Source organism: Tupaia chinensis, unplaced genomic scaffold (genome assembly GCF_000334495.1).
Source record: "Tupaia chinensis unplaced genomic scaffold, TupChi_1.0 Scaffold000489_1, whole genome shotgun sequence".
NCBI lineage: Eukaryota > Metazoa > Chordata > Mammalia > Scandentia > Tupaiidae > Tupaia > Tupaia belangeri.
The window spans coordinates 5,531,472-5,557,189 of record NW_006160001.1 but is presented as its reverse complement, the minus strand read 5'-3'; the positions used below and the strand labels follow the sequence as shown (position 1 = coordinate 5,557,189).

At 38.8% G+C, this 25,718-nt stretch overlaps 2 protein-coding genes across 4 annotated transcripts; one reads left to right on the top strand and one right to left on the bottom strand.

Moving 5' to 3' along the window:
• Positions 1–1,935: 1,935 nt before the first annotated feature.
• RAD1 (RAD1 checkpoint DNA exonuclease) lies at positions 1,936–13,688 on the bottom strand. 3 transcript variants are annotated; one of them, XM_014590837.2, is made up of 6 exons: positions 11,885–13,688; positions 10,701–10,966; positions 9,080–9,188; positions 5,371–5,629; positions 3,097–3,195; positions 1,936–2,766 (listed from the first exon to the last, which is right to left on the bottom strand). In XM_014590837.2, the coding sequence occupies exons 2-6, from the start codon at positions 10,896–10,898 to the stop codon at positions 2,583–2,585; spliced, it is 849 nt and encodes a 282-aa protein (XP_014446323.1). In that variant the 5' UTR covers positions 10,899–10,966; positions 11,885–13,688; the 3' UTR covers positions 1,936–2,582. The 3 variants fall into 3 exon arrangements, with proteins under 3 accessions (XP_014446323.1, XP_006156399.1, XP_006156401.1); XM_006156337.3 differs by lacking the exon at positions 11,885–13,688 and adding an exon at positions 11,393–11,542; XM_006156339.3 differs by lacking the exon at positions 11,885–13,688 and adding an exon at positions 11,393–11,533 and having other exon boundaries at positions 10,701–11,093.
• On the top strand, positions 11,601–21,479 carry BRIX1 (biogenesis of ribosomes BRX1). The gene is made up of 10 exons (XM_006156341.3): positions 11,601–11,859; positions 14,566–14,677; positions 15,457–15,500; positions 18,415–18,485; positions 18,958–19,007; positions 19,113–19,186; positions 19,352–19,402; positions 19,533–19,634; positions 20,676–20,804; positions 21,046–21,479. The coding sequence occupies exons 1-10, from the start codon at positions 11,701–11,703 to the stop codon at positions 21,313–21,315; spliced, it is 1,062 nt and encodes a 353-aa protein (XP_006156403.1). The 5' UTR covers positions 11,601–11,700; the 3' UTR covers positions 21,316–21,479.
• The last annotated feature ends 4,239 nt before the right edge of the window (positions 21,480–25,718 follow it).

Sequence of the window (25,718 nt, the reverse complement as noted above, 5' to 3'; positions counted from 1 at the left end):
TAGAAACCCAAAATTAGGGAAAAAAAGCTAAGGTCAAATATTAATAAAGAAGAAATTTCTTATTAACTCAGATCTTGCTGTTAGGGTGACTTGAATTCTAAATAAGCTGAAGATACATTCAGCTAAACTGACAATTTTAAATATGTACACTATCCATCTTTATTAAACTGATTTATATTTAAGTTCTTTTTAAGTTCAATTAAAAAAAAAAGATAAAAAACTTTTAGGGCCAGCTTTAGTGGCCTAGCAGTTAAGATGGCTGGATACCACATGGCAGGCTGTACAGTTAAGAGTCCTGGACCTGGCTTAAGAAACACACTGGGTATGTGTGCATGCATGCCCAAAATCCTGACAGGAGGGAGAAATAAAGGGATTGTGGCATGACCATGTCTGGTGTGGGGTGCTTTTTTGCTTTCTCTCTCTGGAGAGCACAGGTGCCCTATGGCAAATTAAAACAAAACAAAACAAAACAAACAACTGGAGGATGGCAGGTGGCGTGATGGTTAAGGCACTGAATTCCCACATGGCTGACTGTGGTTTGAGTCCTAGACCTGGTGGCTGGCTTTCTCACCTTCTGTCTGCCTGCCTCTGGTCAAATTAAAAAAAAAAAAAAAAAGGAACCTGCAGATGGCATTGTGGTTCCATTGCTGTACTCCCATCTAGTGGATTATGGTTCAAGTCCCAGACCCAGCGATTTAAACTCATGCCAGGCACGTGTGTGTGTGTGCCCAAGATCCTGAGAGGATAATGGAAAAGGGATTGAGCTGTGACCATTCCCCCAAGAGGTGATTTCTTGCTTTGTCTTTGTCTCTGTCTTTCCAGAAAGCACGCATGCCCTATAGCAAAAAAAAAAAAAAAAAAAAAAAATCCTTCTCATAATAATAAATTATTTTTAAAAATTTAGAACTAAATAAGCAGAATTAGGTGGTGACTAAGATTCTAAAAGATAACCTGAAAGTTGTCATCTAACAAAATATTTACTAAATGCCTATTATATACTTGGTATTGTTCTAAGTAGGTACTGAACTTATCTGTGAACAAAAAAGAAAAATGACTACCCTATTTTAAAACTAGAGGAAAATTGTTGTCACTGAAACATAGACTAAATAAGTATTTTCATAATTATGTTTTAAATTTGTTCCTGGTGATTATATAAAACAATAAACATTAACAGTACAATAGATTCATTCATTTCCTTCATGAACACATACTACACTTTTGAAATTCCAAGTTCGTTTTTAGCAGTTGGGCACCCTAGATTGTTTGGGAGATATTCTCATTATCAGGTACTGACACTGGGCAACCTCCCAGCATTGCTCAGAAACCTGGGAAGCAGCGCCCTCCTCTGTTCTGGAGGAGCCTCTCCTGCGGCACTTGGCTGCAACCCTCCAAGACAATCTCCTCCAATGCTATGTGGCCTATTTTAAGGGAAGGCATTCCTAATATACTTTCAGCCTTTAGTGAATATCACTGAATCCTTCTCAACCATCAATAGTTTGGGGCACTCTTCCTTAGGAGAAGGCAGTCACAATGACCAGCATTCGTGAGTAAGGGCTGGGAGGCTAAATGAATTCTGCAGGGGATAACAGTCTTCCCTTGAAGAACTGTCCCACCCCAAAGGTCAATTGTGCCTGTTCATGGAGAAACACTGAGTAGCTGTCATCTGATATAGTAACAAAAACAGAAATTCCACTTTAACCCTATCATTTCTTTCTACTAGAGTATAAGCCAGAAAATTTTAGAATCATGTTTTATTAAATACAAAAAATAACATGTCATAAAAATTATTTCAGTGAAAATTGTCCAGGAAAGTACAAAATCACTTAAATAACTGGTTGTCTCCACCTTCACCTGGCAAGAAACTCTTCTAGGTAAATAGAAGGTATGTGTGTAAGAGGGACTTTGAGAACTGAAGAAAAACTCTTAACTCTGAAGACTGTTTTATATCTGTTTATAGATTTCTCCCAAAGATACATTTAAAAAAATAAGTTATATTAAAAAACAGTATGTTTTAAAACATGGCACAAACATTAGCATGCATCGGAATTTCCTCGGGGAAGCTTGTTGAAATACAGAATAATGCGTACCTTCCCATCACCTTCCACCCAGTTTCTGACAAGTTCCCAGGTGATTCTGATGCTGCTAGTCGGGCACAACTTTGAGAACCACTGCTGTAAGATCTAGTTTCTGGAATTCAAATAAATAATTCCCATATATCTTTGCCTTTTCTAGAAGTAAATAAATAAATACATCTTCAGATATAACTTTGTCATACTTTAAAATTTTAGACTCTTGAAATATTCTACTTAAATAGAGCATAATATTTCTTCATCTTGGCTCACACTGATTCCCATGAGTTCAAAAGATAGAACTACAGGACAGTCCAATATTAGATAATCTGTGACTGGATGAAAATGTTTATTTATAAAATATATAGCAACTATTAGGGTACAGGGGCCTTGTCTTCTCCATGCTTCTTCCCTCTGGAAAATCTAGCGAGAAATCATGAAGAGTACTGTATTCAGGATGAGAACCTAACCTTTCATGAATGTACACATACATACACGACTAAATTCTCATACTCAAGACTCAGATTCAGGTATTTCTTCATCAGGGCAGCAATAATATTCCACAAAACATATTTGTCCATCTTCATTTCTAATCATATATTGTAACGAGAGGAATCCTCGGTTATCTGTCCGAATAGAAACCTTACAAGACAGGACTAATGCCTTGGTAGAGGGTTTCAGTAAAGAAATCTTATATCTGTGGAAAAGTAAAAAAAAAAAGTTATTTGAACATACTTAATGTGGTACTCATAACTCCAAGTAAGCAACAAAAATTAGCCAAGAATTATCAAATATATACATAAGAATAAAATCAAGGATCTATCCAATTTGCTAATATTTTCTTTGGATTTTTGTATTTATTCACCTACTATTACAATCCTAGATCCTCAAGTAAATCCAGCACCCTAGCAGATATTTTTTTAAAATGGTATGTATTTTACAGATTGGAAGATGCTTTTTTACTTTATAGAAATGTAGTATTTAACATCACCTTCATCACCAGTGGCAACACATATTAATAACTGACCTGTTGACCTGGGTCTGATTACAGTGAAATGCTTCCATCAAATCAGAATCTTTGGGATAGTCAAGGTGGGAGCTTCCTGCATTTCCAAAAGTAGATAACCTGTAGTAGAAATAAGCAACTCATTTATTCATTGATCCAACAATAAGCCACATTAGGATTCAAATGAAGAAAACAAAGTTATTTCTAGCAGTGAAAAAGACATGTCAATAAACGCTTACTACAGTACACTACAAGTATCATAATAAAGGTTCTCACAGGACACTGTGGGAGTATACGGCAACTAGCAACTCATCAACAGTTCTGAAGAAAACGAGTCACAAGAGGAAGTGGAGGAGGTGAGTCTGCCTCAATTTTATTACCTTAATTCTACTCTGATACTGACTCTTCCTCGTCTCTCAATTAAATACATGAGACAAGGAGTGATGGGATCTTTTGATCTAAGTCTGCTGTGAGCCAGTCCCCTTCTGAATTTTTACTGCTATACAAAGCAATCATGCTTTTCTTGTATTTTTTTTTTTTTTTTTTGAAGAGGTTTTTGCTATAGGGTGCATGTGCTCGTCGGACAGAGAGAGAGACAAAAAGCGAGAAATCAACCCCCAGGGAGGATGGCCACGCTGCAATCCCTTCTCCTCCATTCTCCTCTTGGGATCTTGGGCATGCACGCACACATGTCTGGTGTGAGTTTTAAGCCACCAGGTCTGGGACGTGTAAAGCGGTTGACTCATGAGACTCCAGCGACATAGCCATTATGCTAACTGCTGGTCCTAAAGCAATCATGCTTTTTTATATCTTAGACTACTCATAAGGCTGTCTCATGATTTTCCTCACTTGGAAATACTAGCAATTGTGATAGACAATTTATAAATGCCTATGTTTATTGAAACTGCAAGAATTTACCGAGATTTGCTATGGGGTTAGCACATTGATAAATACTATTTGAGCACAGTGAGAGGACCTTAGTGTTGGTTTTCCCCAATCTCCATCTTCCAGGTGTTGGTTTTTCCATGGTCTTTCCCTCTTATTCTAACAGAACTTTCTCTGAGCCCTCATCCATTCCCAGCCATGACAATGGTTCCCAAATTAAATGTTGAGCCTGACCATTACACCTAATGTCACAGGCAACTCAAATTTAACATGTGCAGAAAAAAATTCCAACTACTACCTCTCACTACAAAATCATTTCCTTTCCTGAAGATGAAAGACACCATGATCCATCTAGTTCCCCATGCTGAGATAGATCATGTAGAAGGGGATCCTCTGAAATACTGTGTAAGTGCCTAGAATTTTAATTCAGACTTTTGCTTAAATTGGGTTTTGTTGACTCTATTTTGTTATTAATAACATTTTAATAGACCTTGAGCCAAATGTTTTAATTGTGTAATGCCATAAAGGGCTACAATTATTCCAACATAGATATAAAAAAAAGTACATCTCTCATGACATATATATTTAGCTCCTTTACGCTGTAACATTCTGAAATATTTCAAAAGAAGAAATATTTAGACCCTCTCTCTAAATTACTAGAATTGATTCTAGCCTTGAAATCAATTATAATCTTGAAAAGAGACTTGCCTTTTTATAATTTATTTTGTCAAAATATCAGGAACAGCTTGGGCTAGGTAGTTTTTGACACTGTATCCCTGCTGAAGATTGACCTGCTTTAGGAAGCTGGCTTTGCTCAATCCTCCTTAAGTATTAATTCATTGTTTCTTCAAGTATCTGTGTATTACTCTGGTGATTAATAATTGCAATTTTGTTTTTTCTGTTTCACACATCTTTTCTTCACCTTGATTTAAGCTGTTCCCCCCCTAGTGCTTAATGGACAAATATACACACAGTAGTTGATTAATAAATACTTAGTGAATAAATCACAAACTGAAAACTACTACTTTAGCATCCTGAATTAACGTGAAATAAAAAAAGATATATATAATATAAACACTTTTTCTGAATGTTTAAACTAGTTCTCCTCATGGTATAACCTAATCTACAATAGTAAGTAGAAAAAACAATGAAAAGGCCACTAGTTTGTGAATTAGGAAACTGGGCTTCTTTTCACCCAGAAACCAATTCTTTATAACTACAACACCCTAAATAGTGAGTTCACTGTCCTGTGTTCCTAAGTAAAATTATATGGTTAAAATGTTAAGATTATGAGATTAGAGAAGCTCTGAAAATCCTGGGAACCTGGAATAATAAAATTCTTCCTTCTAAGCAAATGTAGAAGTGGGGCGGAGTACAGACCACAGGAACTGTAACTGCAGTTTCAAGCACCTGAAATAAGGCTTCTCAGGAGACATGGTAATCTGCAGGACTTCACTTGTCATATCCAGTTCAGAAAATGCTTCCCGGAGCCCTTCTGACTGCAGAATGATTTTGTTAATAACATTAGTGCTGCAGAAACCAAAATCCAGAGTCTCCTCAGGCTCCTGAGTGTTGATTTTGCAAACTGTCACCACTCCTCCTTCTTCCAGAAATAGCATCAAAGGGTAACCATAACCTTGGTAACACATCCGAAGTGCAGTGAAAGTCCCTGTAGTGAGAATTCATACATTAGCCTTAGCGTTATAGTTTGGAGTTCAAAATCTCCTCAAAATGACACACACAATTCCTCAAGAATAATTTATTCTCCATAACTTATAGCACATTTATCTCCTCGTAAGAAGGGTTATTTTCCACAATGACAGCTGTGTGTAGACAATTCCAAAAGTAACTGCAAGAAAACTGGGAACTAGAGAAAAATATAATATGTAACTCTCTAAAATAATTTCCAGCTTGCCAAAAACACCTCAGATTTTATATGTAATTTCAGGATGGAAAATCTATCTGGACTATCTCAGCAAGTAATTGAATTGCTGAGAATAGGCTATGTTCTTTCTTTTTTTCTTTTATAAAAAGAATTATTTTATTTAACTTTATTTTAATTTGAGCAGAGCAGGACAGAGAGAGAGAGAGAAAGCAAGCCACCAGGTCCAGGGCTCGAACAGTGGTCAGCCATGTGGGAATCCAGTGCCTTTAACCACTATGCCACCTACTGGCCCCAGGATATATTATTTCTTAAAAGTTCATTTGTAGGGACCAGCAGTTAGTGAAATAGCTATGTTGCTGGACTCCCACGTAGTCGACCGCGGTTCGTGTCCCGGACCCGGTGGCTTAAAACTCATGCAGGGCGTGTGTGCATGCGTGCCCAAGATCCCAAGAGGAGAATGGAGGAGAAGGGACTGCGGCGTGGCCATCCCCCCGGGGGGTGATTTCTCGTTTTCTGTCTCTGTCTGGCGAGCACACGTGCCCTATAGCAAAAACCTCTCCAAAAAAAAAAAAAAAAAGTTCATTTGTACAATAGTATATTCGTTTGATATTATCTGTACAATGATGTCAGCATATTCACTATGATAAGGATCCTTCTGTTATGGTTTGGATAATGGTTTGTCTCCAAAGGCTCATGTTTTTAGAATTTGGTCTTAGTGGGTGGTAATTGGACGTCCTCCAAAATTCACGTGTTGGGACTTGGATTGTATGGTAAAGGTGTTAAGAATAAATTTAGCTATTTTCTTGGTGTCCCAGGGTAGGGCCTCTGGGTGTGGTAAAACCATCAGGACAGAGCTGCCATAATTGAGTTCTGCTGCATACATAAATAGAGAAAAGCAGGTAAGTCAAGCCCACATCAACACAGACCACAACAGAGAAGACTTCATGGATACAGGCCATACTCTGCTGAAAGTTCTGCTTTCCACCATTTTGTGATGTCTTTGGATTTTCCAGTTACCAGAATTGTAAGTTTTGCAAATAAACCTCATTTTCTTTATAAGTCACCCAGTCTGTTATTTCTGTTAGCAACACACATACGACTCCTCCTCCCAACCCTTTCTATTGGGAGATATTCTTTATGCTTCCTTGAAATTCAAGATCAAATTGGGAGGAAAGAAGAGAGGATAGTTATTGGTGGTGTGAATTTTCATACTGCAACCACCAGAGGGAAAGTGGAATATGACATGACGTCCTAGCTCCTTTCCCTTAATGGAAGGAAAAGGCCAGAGTGAAGAATGAGGGGAAGGTAGGTGCTTTTATTTAGAAAACCTGGGGAAAACTGTGTAAGAAAATAATAAGCCCCCTGTGGCCTGGTGGTTAAGGTGGTTGGATCTCAGAGAGCCAACAGCATAGTTCATGGCCTGGACGTTTAAGAAACATGCTGGGTGTGTGTACATGTGTGCTCAAAATCCTGAAAGGAGGGAGAAATGGAGAAAGGATTGTGACACGACTATGCTCCATGGGGGTGCTTTCTTGCCTTCCCTCTCTGTGTCTCTCCAGCAGGCATATGTGCCCTCTGACAAGTTTTTTGAAAAATGTGTAAATAATAATAGTGAAATTGCCAGTACAAAGTTAAAATATATTTTCTGGAAAACCAGAGCTGAATTTTCTCTAGCTGATCTCCAGATTGCTTTCCTAAGAAGTAAGTCGTTCTTTCAGGAATTCCTTATAGTCTCATATTCACAGTAACGAAATTCCCAAATGGAATACCATTCCTAAAAATTCCCAAACAAATTAAATACATACACACACCTATATATATTTAACAGAAAGCATTTGGAGGAATAGAAATAATATATTTACAAGGCTTAAAAAAAAGCGAGCACAGGGGGCCAGCAGGTAGCATGGTGGTTAAGGCCCTGGATTCCCACCGCCCACTGCGGTTAGATTCCTGGACCTGGTGACTTACTTTCTCTCTCAAAAACAATTATTAATGGGAACCAGCAGTTGGCGTAATGGCTGTGTCGCTGGACTCCCACGTAGTCGACCGTGGTTCGAACCTGGACCCGGTGGCTTAAATCTCACGCCGGGCGCGTGTGCTTGCGTGCCCAAGATCCCGAGAGGAGAATGGAGGAGAAGGGATTGCGGTGTGACCATCCCCCCTGGGGGGGGTGATTTCTCAGTTTCTGTCTCTCTGTCTCTATCTGTCTGGTGCGCGCACGTGCCCTATAGTGAAAATCTCCTCCCCCCCAAAAAAATATTAACAACAACAACAAAAACCCACGCATTTTGAACACAGTAAACTGGGAGTCAGAGTAATTGGTTTATGTTTTTGTTTGCCACTAATAGCTCTTAATTCTGACAAGTTTAGGAAAAGAAGCAATTATAGGAGCCATCAGGGTGGCATGATAGTTGGGGCACTGGACTTCCACTTAGCCAACCATGGTTTGAGTCTTGGACCTGGCAGCTTGCTTTCTTCTCTCTCTTTTTCTGTTAAGCCCATCTGCCCTGTGGCAAACTGAGAAAGAATGATAATAAATAAAAATTAAAATTCTTTTTAAAAAAAGATGAAGCAATTACAACATATTTCACCGTGTTAAAAGATATTTAAGACACATTCTAAGTCTTCTTTTAGCCAGTTCAAATAAAAAAAAAAATCCCCAAAGTCTTATAAATTTAAAAGAGGAAAGTAAATACTTTCATAAATATGAGAATAACTAGAAAAACACTTTCAATTAATATTGTGAAGTTAGAATACATGTTTGTGACCATTGGAAAATGAATTGACAATTTTCTTTTTTTTTTTTTCAGAGAGGTTTTTGCTACAGGGCACGTGGGCTCGCCAGACAGACACAGAGAGAGAGAGACAGAAAGCGAGAAATCACCCCCCAGGGGGGATGGCCACGCCGCAATCCAATCCCTTCTCCGCTCTCCTCTCGGGATCTTGGCCATGCACGCACACATGCCCGGTGTGAGTTTAAGCCACTGGGTCTAGGACACAAACCACGGTCAAATACATGGGAGTCCAGCGGCATAGCCATTACGCTAACTGCTGGTCCCAATGACTTGACAATTTTTTAAAGAAATGCTTACATTGTTATATGTGATTCAATGTAATATAACCAAGATTATGATAAATTAAAAAAAGAAATCCTTATATTCTAAATACCTTTCTGTATTTTTCTGATCACGTATAACGTTTTCATGTTTTAGTAATGATAATAAAGTAGTTTACCTGGAATAGGACTTGATCCAAAAATTGATAAGCAGTCCAAAAGGACAGTTAAATTAATTCGAAAGGTAACAGACTCTTCCTGAACTGTAAACTCTTGAAATATTGCAGCCTATAAAACATTAAACATGAAAATGTTGTTGTATTTGGAGAATTTTTCTTTTTTGCTATCGGGCACATGGGCTCATCAGAAAGACAGAGACAGAAAGTGAGAAATCACCCCACAGGGGGGATAGCCACACTGCAATCCCTTCTCCCCCATTCTCCTCTTGGGATCCTGAGCATGCACACACACGAGCCTGGTGTGAGTTTAAGCCACCAGGTCTGGGACTCGAACTGCAGTCGACTACATGGGAGTCCAGAGACATAGACATTACGCCAACTGCTGGTCCCTGTAAGAATAATTTTTGATTACCAATCAGAACAGCTTAGTTCTTTAAATCATCATCCATTAGAGCAATACTACTGAAGAGTTAAAAGTGTAACAGTGATTTAAATCCTATGCAAAACCTCATGAAGTATTCTTACATCTAAATGTGACTCTCCCTTGCCTGCTTTTTCCTTGTGGTATAGTCTTCACTGATGAACTACTTTCTTCTTTTTTTTTTAAATTTAATTTTATTTACTCATTCATTCATTTTAATTTGACCAGACACACACACACATACACACACACACACACACACACACAGAGAGAGAGAGAGAGAGAGAGAGAGAGAGAGAGAGAGAGGAAAAGTGAGAAAGCAAGCCAGCCACTAGGTCTGGGGCTCGAACCATGGTCAGCCATATGGGAGTGTCCAGCACCTTAACCACCAGGCCACCTGCTGATCCTCCCTTGCCTCCTTTTTGTGCCTAACAGGATCACTGATTTGGAAAACAGATATTTTGATAATGCGTAAGTGATATTAGTTTTCAGTTTCTTTTGTGGATAAGAGCCATGACTTATTTATCCTTCCATCTCTAGGTCACACATACTGTGCACTGGGTATTAAAAAAGTTGAATCTGGGGGCCAGCAAGTGACATGGTGGTGAAGGGCACTGGATTCCCACCTGGTCGACCGTGGTTCAACTGGCTTGCTTTCTTGCTTTCCCTTTCTCTCTGTCTCTCTGGTCAAAAAAAAATAGTATCAAATGGAATTAAATAAATAATTCTTTACTAAAAAAAATGTTGAATATGAAATTCTATCTGAACCAGGCAAGTATTACTTAACAGACTCATTACAACCATAAGAGGGAAAAATACTTCTTAAAATAGACAGTAATAATGTAATGATAAAGAGCACACACACTGGAAACAAACGTTCTGGGTTTTCACTTGCCCTAACTCAGCTGTTTACCAGCTTATATTGTGCTTCAGTTTCCAGATACAGAAAATAGAAATAACGGCGAAAACTCCCTCATAGCACTACTGTAAGAAAGAAGCAACGAGAAAACTGCCTGGCCTATAGGTCAGTTTAATATACTAATTATTATTATTAACCATGATCTCTGTAAAACGAGAAAATAATTTGGTACCAGAATTAAATAATGGCATTTTGCTCTCTATCTTAGGTCTAGTAAGATCAAACTCATTAAACCGGGGGAAGAATACATGTCACAGGGTGAAAGGTGACTACGTCCATACCTGAATGAAAGCATTTGCTTGCACACATTTTGCATTTTCCACTGTAACCTTGATTCCATTTTTTGTAGCAAAACACGTGGCATGTTCTCGGAAATGAATAGCTTTCAAGATAGTGGAGAGATTCCTAACGTTGTCAAGGCTGGCCGCTAAACTGTACTGCTCATTCTCGTCCTGGTACTGCTGTGTTAGGAGAGGCATCGTCCTCTGCACGTTCAGTCCGGGGGTGCTCCTGCGGACAGCGCCTGCTCCGGCGGATCACCCAACACCTGGCGAGATTCGACAAACGCCTCCTCAGTGCCGGCCAGCTCCGGCGATGGCAGCCCGGGGCTGCAGCGGAGGGGAAGGGACCGGGACGTGAACTGCCCGGAGCCGGCCACTACAGCGCCTCTGCAACTTAGAAGGAAATCGTTTATCTCTAAGCTACGGTTTCCTGGTCTCCAGTACGGAGACAAGACGTGAAAAACTGAAGAAAGAAAATACGTAACGGCCGCAGCGGTCCCGCCGAGGGCTAAGGCTTCTCCACACAAACGTTCATATCCCGCAGAGTTCCGAGCCGCCCGGCGCCACCACCCCGACTTCTAACCCAGCAGCCGAGGGGGCGGGCCTGAGTCCTCAGAAATTCCTGCAGAGTCCCAGACGGCCTCATCGCCAGCCGCTGACTACCCCGAGACCGCGGGGCGGGTAAACCCTACCTCTGAGACGGCGTCCGGACGCACCAGAGCTTTCCTAGCCAGGTCGCGAGGCACGGGAGACCCCGTTCCCGTAAAACCCGGGAGCACGCGGCGCGGATCCCGCCACTCCGCTCAGCCCGCCCCCACCCCGGCCGCTCACCACAGAGCTGGAGCGGGCCTAGAGAGTCGAGGCCTCCAGTACCACCGAGACCGGAAGGAGACACCTCGGAGCTGGAGGACCATAGAGCTAAGCGCCGGGTCACGTAGAGATCGGAAAGACGCGACAGCCCAGCCGGAAGGAAGACCGGGAGCGCAGGCGGTGAGGGAAGATGGTGGCCTCCAAGAGGAAACGGCGTGGGGGCTTGGCAGTGGAGGCCAAGAAGCCGAAAAGAAACGAAAAAGATGTTGGGACGCCAGACAAGCGGCGCGTCGTGGCAGAGGAGGTGGAGGAAGAAGAGAGAGACCGTATTCCGGGCCCTGTTTGCAAGGTAGAATGGGCTACCCCGGATATACCTTCAGCTGCAGCCCCACGCGCTTTTGCTGAGCGTGGCTGCTGCTCTGCTGATTTCCGAGTATCCGCGTGTTACGGGAGCACGGTCCCCACAGCTCTCTCGGCTGGACTGAGCACGGTTTTTACATCTAATTGTCGTGCACGTGACCGGCCCCCGGAGGCGGGGGACTTTAGAACACTTCCTTGGTTTACAGGGGAGCAACTTGGTGGCTACTCTGCACTAGTATTCTTTCTCCCAGTTAGTTACTCAGAGATATTTTTTTCCCCCCCTTGGAGGTTGATGCTTCTCCTGAGTGGTTTCTCACTACTGAGTATATCCCTTCCAATGATTAGTGTCCTCATACTCTTGTAACCGTAACAGTCAGCCACTGTCAGGGATCCTTAAGATTGGTACGGGGACCTTTAAAATGTTGCTGTCCTTTGGACTACGTCTCTGACTTGTTTAGTAGTGACTTCAACTCAACGGTAAAGAAAGGTAGTCTATAATCTGATCTAGTTATTGGGAGCTTTTCTTGTATTCAGCAATGATTTAATGTGCACTGTACCAAGTTAGGCTTCCTCTGATTTGGGGATGCAAAAGTGACGATAACGTGACCTCTTGAAGTGGTAGGAGTTTAGAAAGAAACTTAAGAAGTCATACAAGTTGATAGATATTATTCAAAAGGAGGTGAATACAAGTTGTTGGAGTTAATTTTCATTCAGCCGAGAGCTCTGTAAGGTAAATGAAATACGGTGGAGACCAGGGTTCCCTTGGATTTATTAGTTTCAGTGTCCCCCGCACTTAGCATAGTCCTCTAGTGCCTTGATGCTAGTAACTGGCCCTTTGTGGTTTGAGTGCAAGCTCTAGAAAACGAGTGTGTGCGTAAGAGTAAATGATGAGTATAAATTCTAGCCCTGTTATTAATAATGATGTTTCATGATCTTTTGTCAGTTGCAAATTGAGAGGAAGAAAATACCTACATTTTATGAAAAGGAAGCTGGACCTTCTTGTAGATTTCCAGTAAATGTTAGTGTTGAGTTTAAGGAGCTAGTAAGAAATAGGAAAGTATCATCTGAGAAACGCTCTGATGGCATCCTATGGAAATGCCGAAGATAGAGATTGCTTTTACCCTAGGATATAGTAAGGTAAGACAGGAAGGATTTAGCCTTTAAACTGCGTCTCAGAGGAAGGGTAGAATTTTTGGTGTTTAAAAATGATTGGGAACAGTCCAAGAGTGAGGGAAGGAAAAAAAGAAAAAAAAAATTAGTGAAAGGCATTGAAGTAGGCAAATGCTGAAAATCTAAAATATAGAGCTAAATAGGTTTCAGCTTTATTTTGTGCAATAGTAATGTAGAAATGGAAATATATTAGAATCCAGTGTTAATGCTCGTTCTTCTTGAATTTAGTTTAGAAAGTTCTGGGAGTTGAGATTGTGATCCACCCTGCTAGATTAAACTGGTGCCATGTTTATTGGAGAAACTGGGTCTGAGAAAGCTAGCCATTGAAAAGTTTTTCAGCTGATACAAAGTAATAAAGATCTAAATAATGCTAGTGAGCATAACAAAGGACTAGGAGTTGTTGCTAGGAGTAATAAGTGATAGCATTTAGTAATGGTTGGATTCTGGGAGGTGGCTAATGGAGGATTCAAAGCCGAGGAAGCTGAAATGATGGTGGCAGCATTTTAATGGGGAAAAAGGGGGAGACAAGAGGAATTTACCAGATTTAAGGTGTAAGATAATGTTTAGTATTATGGTATTGAGTTAGAGGTGTTTGACAAATACTTGGGTTAGGGTTGGAGAGACTTCTTACCTTTCTTCCTTCCTTTTTTTTTTTTAAAGAATTATTTATTTATTTTAATTTGACCAGAGAGAGACACACACACACACAGAGGGAAAGTGAGAAAGCAAGCGACCAGATCTGGGACTTGAACTGTGGTCAGCCATGTGGGAATGTCCAACACCTTAACCACTACCCTACCTGCTGGTCTCAAGAGATTTCCTTACCTTTTGTAGAATTGACAGTTGAAACTGGTAATGATTATAACTCTGTCATGGAGTGAATAGAAATAAAATAAAGGTGAGCTAAGAAAGAATCTTTAGGATAGGAATAAGGAATTGGAGAGTTTGAAGATGAAGGGCTGGCCCTTAGTCTAGTTAAGGGAGCTGGATCCCACATGGTCTGCCACAGGTGGAATCCCAGTCCTAGGAGCTTGAAAAACTGCTAGGAGCATATGCCTGCCCAATATAACCAACAGGATGGAGAACTAGAGAATTGATTGCTGTGTGACCTCTCCTCATTGGGGCATATTTTTCTGTCTCTCTCTTACAAGTGCACCTGCCCGCCAGCAGTTTAAAAAAACAAAGGTGATGGAGGCCAGCTGGTGGAGTGGTGATGAAGGAGGCTGGATCCTACATGGCCAACCTCATGGTTTGTGTATTGACCCAGTGGCTTGAGCAGCATGTGGGGCACGAGTGCATGTTTGCCCACACTTCCAAAGGGAGGGAGAGGTGGAGGAAAAGGGATTACAGTGTGGCCATCCCCCATGTGGGTTACCAAGGAGGGCATTTCTGTGTAGCACGCGTGACCAACGGATGTTTCTGAGAGATGAAATTAAAGTAGTCAGGACTGTTGATGTACTACCTAGATGCAAACAAGACAGGTTTAGTATGAGATCTTGAAAATATTTTTCTTTCTTTTTTTTAGGGCAAGTGGAAAAATAAGGAACGAATTCTCATCTTTTCTTCCAGAGGAATTAATTTTAGAACAAGACATTTAATGCAGGACTTGAGGACGCTGATGCCTCATTCTAAAGCGGGTATCTTTATGTTGTATATTTTAAAGACTTGCATTTATAAACATGCCTATTTATGTTTTTATACTTATGTATTTGCTCTTCATTCATTCAGTCTTGTTAGGTAAAGACCCATGATACCTTAGAAGTTTTTCTTTCAAGTGCCACAGTGTTTCTGTTTAATATATTGTAGATTTTCTTCATAGAATTCATTAGACGTTGTCTTTACTTTCTTAAATAAATTTGTCAATATTATTGGGACATTTTTAGAAGAACCAGAAATACTTTCTTTAAATTTCTGAAATTAATAAAAAATTTTAATTTGTTTCTATGTGATAATCCAGAATTAGTTTTCTTTGACAAGTATGGTAAAAGTGAAAGCTATTTTTATTAATTAAGGTTTTAGTTTTTTTTTAATAAATGTTTTCTTTAACTGGATTCCTTGAACATAGTCTTCACTTGGTCAGACTTTCCATTTTTGAAAGTAATTCATAGAATTACTGAAGTCTAAAAAGCACTGCTTAAACCATAATTTGTAATTTTGGATAACTATTATTTAATCATCATCTTTATCTTTAAAAAGAATCGACTTTTGAAGAGGCTGGGAATGTAAGGTCTAATCAACTTGAAAATTAATAATAAAATCTCCTTTAAAGTGAAGAATGTAAAAACACTTCAAATTATTTTCTAGATAAAATTATTTTCTAGATTTGTGATTAATGAGGATAATATTATTTTCATGTGTATCTTGACTGAAATAGCCTTGCAATCTCTATTTACTTGCTTTTTCTTTTTTTTTATAGATACTAAAATGGATCGTAAAGATAAATTATTTGTGATTAATGAGGTAATTTTAGAGAGTAATTACAGTAAAAATCTTTTAGGAACACAAAAGATGGCTTACTTACTTTTTTTTTTTTTTTTTTTTTTGCTAGAGGGCATATACATTCACCAAAGAGAGAGGGAAAGACAGAAAGAAGCCCCATAGGGGATGGTCGGGCAGCAGTCCTTTCTCTTCTGTTTCTCCTTTTGGGTATTTTGGACATGCACACACACTCATCTGGTGTGTTTTTCAAGCCACCAGTCCAGGACTCCAGCTTCACAGAAGGCCATGTAGGATCTAGCTACCTTAACCACCATACTACCAGATGGCCCAACCAGTTATTTTCTTAAAGTTGTTTTGTAAAAGATAAGTTGATGAACCTTATTAACTGTTCAAGAACCTGTCTTATAAATTTCTATAGTACTCACTGTTTATATCTCACAGTTTAGTGCTTTAATTATATATTTCTAAAACATTTCTATTGTCTTATCTCAAAAGGCATATTGAAATTTCTTTAGTACAAAGATGATACCTCATTTATTTTTTATTAATTTATTTTTTTGGAGAGATTTTTGCTATAGGGCGTGTGCGCTCACCAGAAAGAGAGAGACAGAAAGCGAGAAACCACCCGACCCCACCCTCGGGGTATGGCCATACCACAGTCCCTTCTCCTTCATTCTTCTCTTGGGATCTTGGGCATGCACGCACACACACCCGCTGTGAGTTTAAGACATTGGGTCTGGGACTCGAACCACGGTCGACTACATGGGAGTCCAGCAACGTAGGCATTATGCCAACTGCCAGTCCCTCTTTTTTCTACCTTACTGTTTTTGTCATGCTAAAATTCATAATAGGTCACCTTTAAAAAACTATTAATGAATATTTATTAAGTAAAGTTAGAAACCCACTAAATATTATAGAAAATCCATATTCTAAAAAGCATTTTTTCAGAATTTAAAGTTATGCATGAAATATGCTTTTATGATATTACAAACTAGTAATAGATTAAATTTTCAGTCTTATGAATAGTCTAAATGTACTTGTCAAATAAGTTTTCAGTGCTTAGATTTACTGTGACATAATTATCTTTCGCTAATAAAAAGGTCTCTTTTATTCATTAATTTATCACACGTTTTTGAACCTTTGTTGTAACCTGGCATTACTCTACTTGTTGTAGAAACAGTGTTTAACAATAAAGCATCTTCTTAGGTTTTAGTTGGTGAGATAGGCTATAAACAACGTTTATAATTTCAAATAAAGACAGTAGAAAGAAAATAAGAGTTTGGATTTTCAGCAGCTAGGATGTTCAACATAATATTTATAACAGAAATATTAAAAAGTGAAGGAGAAATTGGGTGAAAGGGCATTATGGTTAGAGAAAATGACAAGTACAGGGGCCCAGGGACTAGCAGTTAGCGTAATGGCTATGTCGCTGGACTCCCATGTAGTTGACTGCAGTTCAAATCCCAGACCTGGTGGCTTAAAACTTAAGCTGGGTGCATGTGTATGCGTGCCAAAATCCCAAGAGAAAAATGGAGGAGAAGAGATTGTGGCATGGCTATCTCCCCGGGGGGTGATTTCTCGCTCTGTCTCTGTCTGTCTGGCGAGCACATATGCCCTATAGCAGAAACCTCTCAAAAAAAAAAAATATTTAACAAGTACAAGGGCCCAGAAGTGACACATGTATCTCATTGTATTTATTCTAAGACCAGTAAGAAAGAAAAGCATTGTTCCTAAGATTTTTTTAAAAAAAGAATTATTTAACTTTATTTATTTATTCATTTGCTTATTTCAGTTTGACCAGAGAGGGACAGAGTAAGTGAGAGCAAGTCGCCAGATCTGGGACTCAGACTGTGGTTAGCCATATGGGATTCCAGTACGCTTACCCACCACACCACCTGCCGGCCTAAGATCAACCTAAGATTTTAAGTTGTTAGAAATTAAACCGCTATTACATAGTTATAGTTTAGAATACTCCAGTAAGATTTCACTCCTGTTTTTGTATTGGGTTGTTGGGAAAGTCGTGACACATTTTTGCATAGAAAAACAGATAAAAACATGTCATGACTTTTACGACAACCCAGTATTTTCCCGAAGTGTGACTTTGAGGACCTTCAAGACATTGAAGTTTAATTCAGCTTGAAATAGACTTGGTGTACTTTTTTTTTTTTCCTTTTTAAAGTTTATTCTATGAGAGAGACACTCACACAGGCAGTAATCCAAAAGGGTCACAACACGATCCACCTCTAGCCTTAGGCCTAGATTGGGCATACACATGCCCAGTGTACTCAAGGAGATCTCCAGTTGTGAATCAAGAACCTTCCCAGCTGGTGGGCCTTGCAGGCCATGGTTTTACTTCTGTGCTCTTGTCTAGCCCTAGATTTTATATACTTTGCTTTTTACTAGTCCTGTAGGTAGCTTACTAAAGCAAATCACTAGAAACGATAGTATAAATGCGGAAGAAAAACTTAAATTTTGTGACTCTAAAGTCAAAAGGCTAAGAAGTTGAAAGTCAAAATAGCTGTTGATTTTTTTTTTTTTTTGGTTCTATAGGGCTATTTTCCTGTAGTCAGTAAGGTTAATTATGCTCTTTTATCTCTAGGGCATCTGCTTTGTAGTTTGTACATAGAGTTGGTCTGAAGAGGTTCCCAGTAATCAGAAGTGAGACCAAGTATTTGAAATGCAACCTCCTTCCCCAGAAGAAATACGATAGATGTTTCCACTAGAGAAGAGTGTAGAGTATTTAGTTTACCTTGAGTGTAATAACTAATAGGAATTGTAAATGTTTCCATGAATAAATTTACCTTGGTTTAGAACTTGCTCACCTATTAACCTGCCTAAGTATTTTTTTGAGGAATCTGAATATTAATAAAAATTTAATTACTTTAGTTCTCATTTCTATTTTCTACTTCATCTTCTTGTACTTTACTTCATTTAGGTCTGTGAAATGAAAAACTGCAATAAATGTATCTATTTTGAAGCTAAGAAAAAACAGGATCTCTATATGTGGTAAGAGAATGTATTTATTAAGATTTGAAAGCTAGCCAGTGGTGTGTCAGTTTAGGCACCTGGATCCCACATGGCTGATTACATGGTTCTAGTCCTGGATGTGGTGGCTTAAAAACATGCTATGCCCATTGTGCGTAAAATCCATCAAGGGAGGGGAGAATGGAGGAAGAGGGATGCTTTCTCACTCTCCTCTTTTTTCCTCTGGAGAGTATACATGCCTTCTAGCACAATTAAGAAGAAATGATTTGTTTAAATGGACTTAAATCTTTCTACCTTTTATGTTAGAGATTTCTTTCAGTCCTTTCTGTAAAAGAGGGGAGAATGGGGCAACCACATTTGTTGTCACAAAATATGAAACCTTAAAGAAAATTAAATACTTCAGTATTATATGTATATTGTATCTTTTAATTGTGAATAAGTAGTAAGCATTTTTTACATAAGTAGTTGAAAAGGCTTTCTTCATATCTTTCAGGCTTTCAAATTCCCCTCATGGACCATCTGCTAAATTCCTTGTTCAAAATAGTAAGTCTATTTGGTTTTAAATTTATTTTATGAAAAAACGAAAAAATAATCTTTTGTAATAATTATGCCAAAGTTATAATTTTATTTTTGTCACAATTTTTCTAGTTCATACCCTTGCTGAACTAAAGCTGACTGGAAATTGTTTGAAAGGTTCTCGGCCCCTATTGTCTTTTGATCCTGTAAGTTTTTCATTCAGTGTATGGGTTCTAATTTTCTTACTCTTCATGGGTGGCTTTTAGTCGATATAGTTGTGTAATTTAATTTAGTTAACTTTGAAGATAAAGGCAGTTGATTTTAAACGTATGCTCGGGTTGTCAAATAATATGTTTGTGTTATTTTTATAGGCTTTTGATGAATTACCACATTATGCTTTATTAAAAGAACTCTTAATTCAGGTAAGTGTCTTTTCGTGAAAGCATTTTTAGTAACGAAGTATAAGTCAGTGTTTTCATTTTCTAAACTTGGTTATCTATAACATGTATGATAAGTCTTGGAATAAAGAACTAACATACACTTTTTTACTAGATCTTTAGTACACCACGGTATCATCCTAAAAGTCAACCATTTGTGGACCATGTGTTTACTTTCACCATTTTGGATCATAGGATATGGTTTCGAAACTTTCAGGTTAGTTTTGCTCAATTTTTAATTTACTTTTAAACAAAGTAGGATAGAACTTTCTGCTGTCTCCTACCTTAAATGATCTCCTGTGCACCTTTTCATGGTTGTCAGTTGATAATAGAGTATAAGTTTCTGAACAAACCTCTGTATATTTTATGTTAGAAAGAAATAGTTTGAAGATCCATAAGGTAATTGGGTTCCAAGTTTGTGCTAAGCATTGGGAAAAATACTGTAATCAAGTTTCTCTCTCAAAAGGGTAAAATTCACTGCAGGGGTTAAGACTTGTGGAAGGCATTCAAAGAGAGCTGTTCAGTGAGTCATACAGTGACTCATTGAGCAAAAGAGGGTGATTCTAGAAATCTTGAAGCAGGAGTTTAGAAGAATAAGTCTACTCTGGTGGAAGAGAATAGCAAGAACAAAATTTCAGATAATGTATGATATCAACTGGGTTCATTTCTGCATATTTTAGTCTGGATATCTTGCAATACGAGATAAATATGTCCCCCTTTTAATCTCTGAGGGCAGACATACCTGAACCAACAAACAGTATTTGTACTTCAGAAGCTGCCTCCTAATTCCATAATCAGTAGGTATTAAATTTGATTATGTATCTTTTTATTTGCCTTTAATCTAACTTGAATTAGATTTTTAAAGCAATTTAGGGGTTAAGTTTCAAAAGGGTTTTCCCAAAGGGTGCTTTAATACATTTTGTTAATAGTGGTTGCAGTTTTGAAAATTCATTTTAACCACAGATTTTCAAGAATACATGCATTAAGAGAAACAATATATGAACAGTATTTAAATTATCCAATTTTAAATGAACACACTGAAAAAGCATTTGTATTTTCCCATGACACCTTCCTATAACTAACTACTCTATCAATAGTAACAGATTTCACAAAGTAGCAATGATAGAACATTTGCCAGATTTCAACTCTGCCTTAATTTTACTTATCAATTCTTATGGGTACATCGGAAATGAGGTTATAACAAGTATACCATTTAGAAATAGACAAACTGAAATGAAATGTTTCTTTTTTACTAAAGATTATAGAAGAAGATGCTGCTCTTGTAGAAATAGGACCTCGTTTTGTTCTAAACCTTATAAAGATTTTCCAGGGGAGTTTTGGAGGACCAACTTTATATGAAAATCCTCACTACCAGTCACCAAACATGGTAAGCTGTTCTTGTTGCTTATTGGTCTTCTGTGTATTAGAACTCTGGCCAAAAAAAAACTCTCTGGCGTAATTACTGTTCTGTGAAACTAAATTAGGTTTTAGCTGCCTGCTGACTTGCAAATTACTACTTTTTTTTTTTTCACATGGGTGAAAAGACATAAGATTTATAAGTGAATGTCTTTGCTATATATAAAATGTTTACTTCCATTTCAAAGGCATCTATTCTTTTATGTTTCTAGCATCGGCGTATTGTAAGATCCATGACTGCTGCAAAATACAGGGAGAAGCAGCAAGTGAAGGATGTGCAGAAGCTGAGAAAGAAAGAGCCAAAGACTATTCTTCCACACGATCCCACTGAAGATGTTTTTGCTATACCAGCTGAGGAGAAACCAGTAGAAATACAGTGGGTAAAACCAGAGCCAAAAGTCGATTTGAAAGCAAGAAAGAAAAGGATTTACAAAAGGCATAGAAAAATGCAGAAGAAGATGGACAGTAGGAATACAAAATGAATCAATGATATTTATTCTGTATTCAGTGTGTAAATACTTCTGTCATTGAGGACTGTTTTATGTCTATAATTAAATATTAGTGTGGCATTTAAGAAAAGAAAAATGGAAATCTTTAGAATCAGTGATGTTTATCTTTTTCTAAATAAAATATCACCAGAACTCAATAGTCGACTTTTGAATTTTTTCCAAAGCTTGTTTGTTGTGCTTGTGGGTGCTGAGATAAATGGTTTCGGGGGGTTGGGGGGGGCGGGGTGGTGGTGGTGTCGGTGTCGGTGTCGGTGTTGGGCCGGGGAGGGCTGGAAGGGAAACCCAGTTTCGGTTTTTATTTTTATTTTTATTTTTTATTTTTTGGAGAGATTTTCGCTATTTGCACTTAAGATTTAGGTCTGTTCTCTTCATTTAGAATCTTTGGTTTTGCAAAGCTGAAGGTTAAACAGATTATTGGATTGTTACTACATATGTTCTTATAAAGCAAAATATTGGGCCCCAGGCTCACCAGATTTTAACACATGACTTTTAGGGGGGACATCAAACCGTAGGGATGTACACTGGATATTTCTTTTTTTTTGAGAGGTTTTCGCTGTAGGGCGCGTGTGCTCGCCAGACAGACAGAGAAAGAGACAGAAAGCGAAAAATCGCCCCCCCAGGGGGGATGGTCACGCCACAATCCCTTCTCCTCCATTCTCCTCTCAGGATCTTGGGCATGCACTCACACACGCCCGGCGTACGTTTTAAGCCACCGGGTCCGGGACGCGAACTGTGGTCGACTATGTGGGAGTCCAGCGACATAGCCATTATGCTAACTGCTGGTTCCCATACATTGGATATTTCTATACATAAATCCTTTTTTCACAGTGTGGTTTCACAGAAGTGGAACTTGAGTTCAAGATTAGGAACATAAAGGCTTTGTGTTTGCTCTGGCATATTCATTTCCTGTACCTTTGTTAATATTGAGATAATGTGTCATTTTTACAGATTAAAAATAAATTTTTTTGATATGGTTTTCCTTTGTGATCAGCCTAGTCACACTTCCTGTGGTGGGTTTGTCTCTCTGTAAAAACTCATAATGGGATTATTCTAGACATCTTTTTTAGTTTGTTTATATTTTATTTTTTTTTTCTTTTGAGATTTTTGCTATAAGGCACATGTACTTGCCACAGAGACAGAGACAGAAAGCGAGAAAGCACCTTCCCCTGGGGATGGCCATACCACAATCTCTTCTCCATTCTCCTCTTGGGATTTGGGGCATACAGGCACATCCTTCTGGCATGTTTCAAGCTGTGGAGGCCTTGAGCTGTGGTCAACTACTTGGGAATCCAAAGCCTTACCCACTGTGCCTTCTGCTGGCTCCTATTACACATTTTTATGTGGGCAGAACTATCAAGATTTCATGATGATTTTTGTTTTTATTTTTTCAATTTTCTGTCAAGAAAGGCCTTTCTAGAGCCAGCCTAAGGTTGGTGGTTAAGGTGGCTGGATCTCATATGACCAAATGTACAGTTTGAATCCTGGACCTGGTGGCTTGAAAAACATGCAGGGCCCATGTGCATGTGAGCTCAAAATCCCAAAAGGAGAAGGGATTGCTATATGACCATTCTGCATGGTGTTGAAGGTGTGCTCTCTCTCCCCTCTGGCAAGTGCATGTGCCTGCTGGCAAGAATTTTTTTAAAAGCAATTTAAGGCCATTCTTGCTTGTATGTTTAAGCTATTGAAATCTTAAAAGTCATGTAAACTAGGTAATTCAGGTCAGAGGTTCACTCAAAATATATGTATGTGTTTAAGACCAAATCTGATGAAATATTAAAAAATTACCATTACTTAGTTTACCTAAGCAATTGAATATACCTTGCATGAAAGTAAATACATCCAGGTTTTGTTTTTAAACACCTATATCTCAGAAGGAAGCTTAATTATAGATAATTTTTTTTTTCAGTTTTGTTATAGGGCATGTGTGCTTGTGCAGAGACAGAGACAGAAAGAAAATAAATTCCCACCCCCTGGGGGAATGGCCATGCCACAGTCCCTTCTCCATTCTCAGGATTATGGGCATGAATGTACACCTTGTGTGAATTTCAAGCCACTGGGTCCAGGACTCGAACTGTGCTGTTGGCCATGTGGCATCTAACTACCTTAACTTCCAAGCCACATGCTGCTGTTATAGATTATAAACTGGATCAACAAGTTGTATGAATGAAGACAAACTTAATAGTTCATGTGTGTGTGGTGGAGTTTTAGTAGAATTTTTAATTTCACAATTTTGAATTAGCAATTTTCATATGGAGTTATTTTAATGTTCAGATTACTTCCCTTTCAGTTATTTATATGGCTATCTTATTTGAATGAGAATTCTTCTGAAATGGATCAACTCCAAGTCTATGCTCATTTAGAAGTCAACCTGTAATGAATAAAGATGTTCTTTAGATGGAAATTTATACCTAACATAATTATATTTAAATGTCTATACAAAGAGGCAAGTTACTTGCAGAAGTGTTAAGCAAAATCAAATATAGTTGGAGGGAGAAAAACTACTTTGTCACTTTTGTACACCTCTCCCAATTCTGTTCTCAGGAGGTGAAAGTTCCAATTTGCCTCAAAACTTTAAACTTCTCAATTCCTATCCATTACCAATTTAACTATTTGAAGCTATATTGAATCTTCCTCTGAAGAGGAATTTTGAATAGCAGTTTGGTCGGACAGTGGGTATGGAAAAACGGTGAGGTTTAGATTTGGTTTGGTTTGATTTTGCAGGTAGGGTGTCAGGAAAGAAATGGACAACTTTCCTTAACTTTGGGTACTCCAACCCTGTACAGTAGATTTTTTAAAAAGTATTATTTTAATTTGACCAGAGGAGGATAGAAAGTGAGACAGCAAGCGGCTAGGTCCAGAATTTGAACCATGGTTGGCCTCATGGGAGTCCAGTGCTCTTAACCACCACACCACCTGCTGGCCCCCTACAATAGATGTTTGTTAGCCGCAGAACTGACCTCTCTTTTTAATTGCGAGGGCACTTACAGTTACTGAGGAGAGAGAAGAATGAACTTCTTAATGGGGTGTTGTTACTCTGCAGCCCTTTTTCTTCCATTTCTCCATCCTATCAGGATTTGGGGCACACATGTACATGTACCTGGCATATTTTCAAGTAGCTAGGGCTTTGATCTGAGACATAGCTCCATGGGTTTTCGCTTCCTATGTATGGGGCCTAATCACTGCACTATGCAGCTGGCCCAACCCTTTTCTTTTTAACCATACAGTGTTGACAGATACAACACACATTTAACTGATGTATGTTCACGTTTTATGTAACAGTGAAATACAATATATTGCTGTCTTAATGCATTTAAATGACAAGTAGGACTCTATTTTGATGCCTTATCAAATCGTTTGGAATAGTTATACAGCTTTTGGGCTTGGATGCAGGGTAATACAACTAGTCAGCTCAACCAAAACCGACTGGTTAAATACTCTCCTGTAACTGCTTGCTTAACTGAAGGCAATTTTGCAAAGGTAAGATTAGAATGAGTAAGGATTAAAGAAGGATGAATGAATAGAAGATGGGTGGATAGCACAAGTTTGTCCACACCTGTGTGAAAGGTTTTGGTACATTATTTTAAAATGTGTTGATGCTTCCTTTTTTTAAAAAAAAATTATTTTGTTAGTATTGTTTTTTTAAATTATTTTATTTAACTTTATTTATTATTATTATCATTATTATTTTCCAGTTTGATCAGAGAGAGACAGAGAGAGACAGAGAGAGAGAGAGAGGGAGAGAGAGAGGGAAAGTGAGAAAGCAAGCCACCAGGTCTGAGACTCAAACCGCCGGTAGGCCATGTGGGAGTCCAGCGTCCTCAACCACCATGCCACTTGTCAGCCCCTTTTGTTAGTATTGTTTTTGAGAGAGAGAGAGAGAGAGAGAGAAAGGGAAAGTGAGAAAGCAATCTGCCAGGTCTGGGACTGGAACCGTGGTCGGTCATATGAGAGTCTAGCATCTTAACTACTGAGCAACTGCCGTCCTCAATGGTTCTCTTTTAAACTGTTTAAATCATCTTATTTACTGCCATTCCCTATGCACATGGGTCAAAATGAATAGCATCAGAGATTTTGTAAAGTAGCAGTTGAAGCTAACTGATAAAAGAAAAAGTGGTGTTCGGTCCAACCTAATCCTGCCATTTATTATGGCTAGAGGAGGCCTCAGCCAACCCTTTGGAACCTGAGTTGCCTCATTTGTAAAAGTAGGGCTCAGTTGAGAAATTATGATCAGAACTCCTACAGGACACTATCCAGAATCCTCTCCCATACAAGCGCTAACCCATTTTCCCTTTCCGCCCGGGTCACCTACCAAATTGGTGTCACTCACACTGACGGTCTGTGTCCCTCACAATGGCACCTGCTGTCTCCCCGCCTCC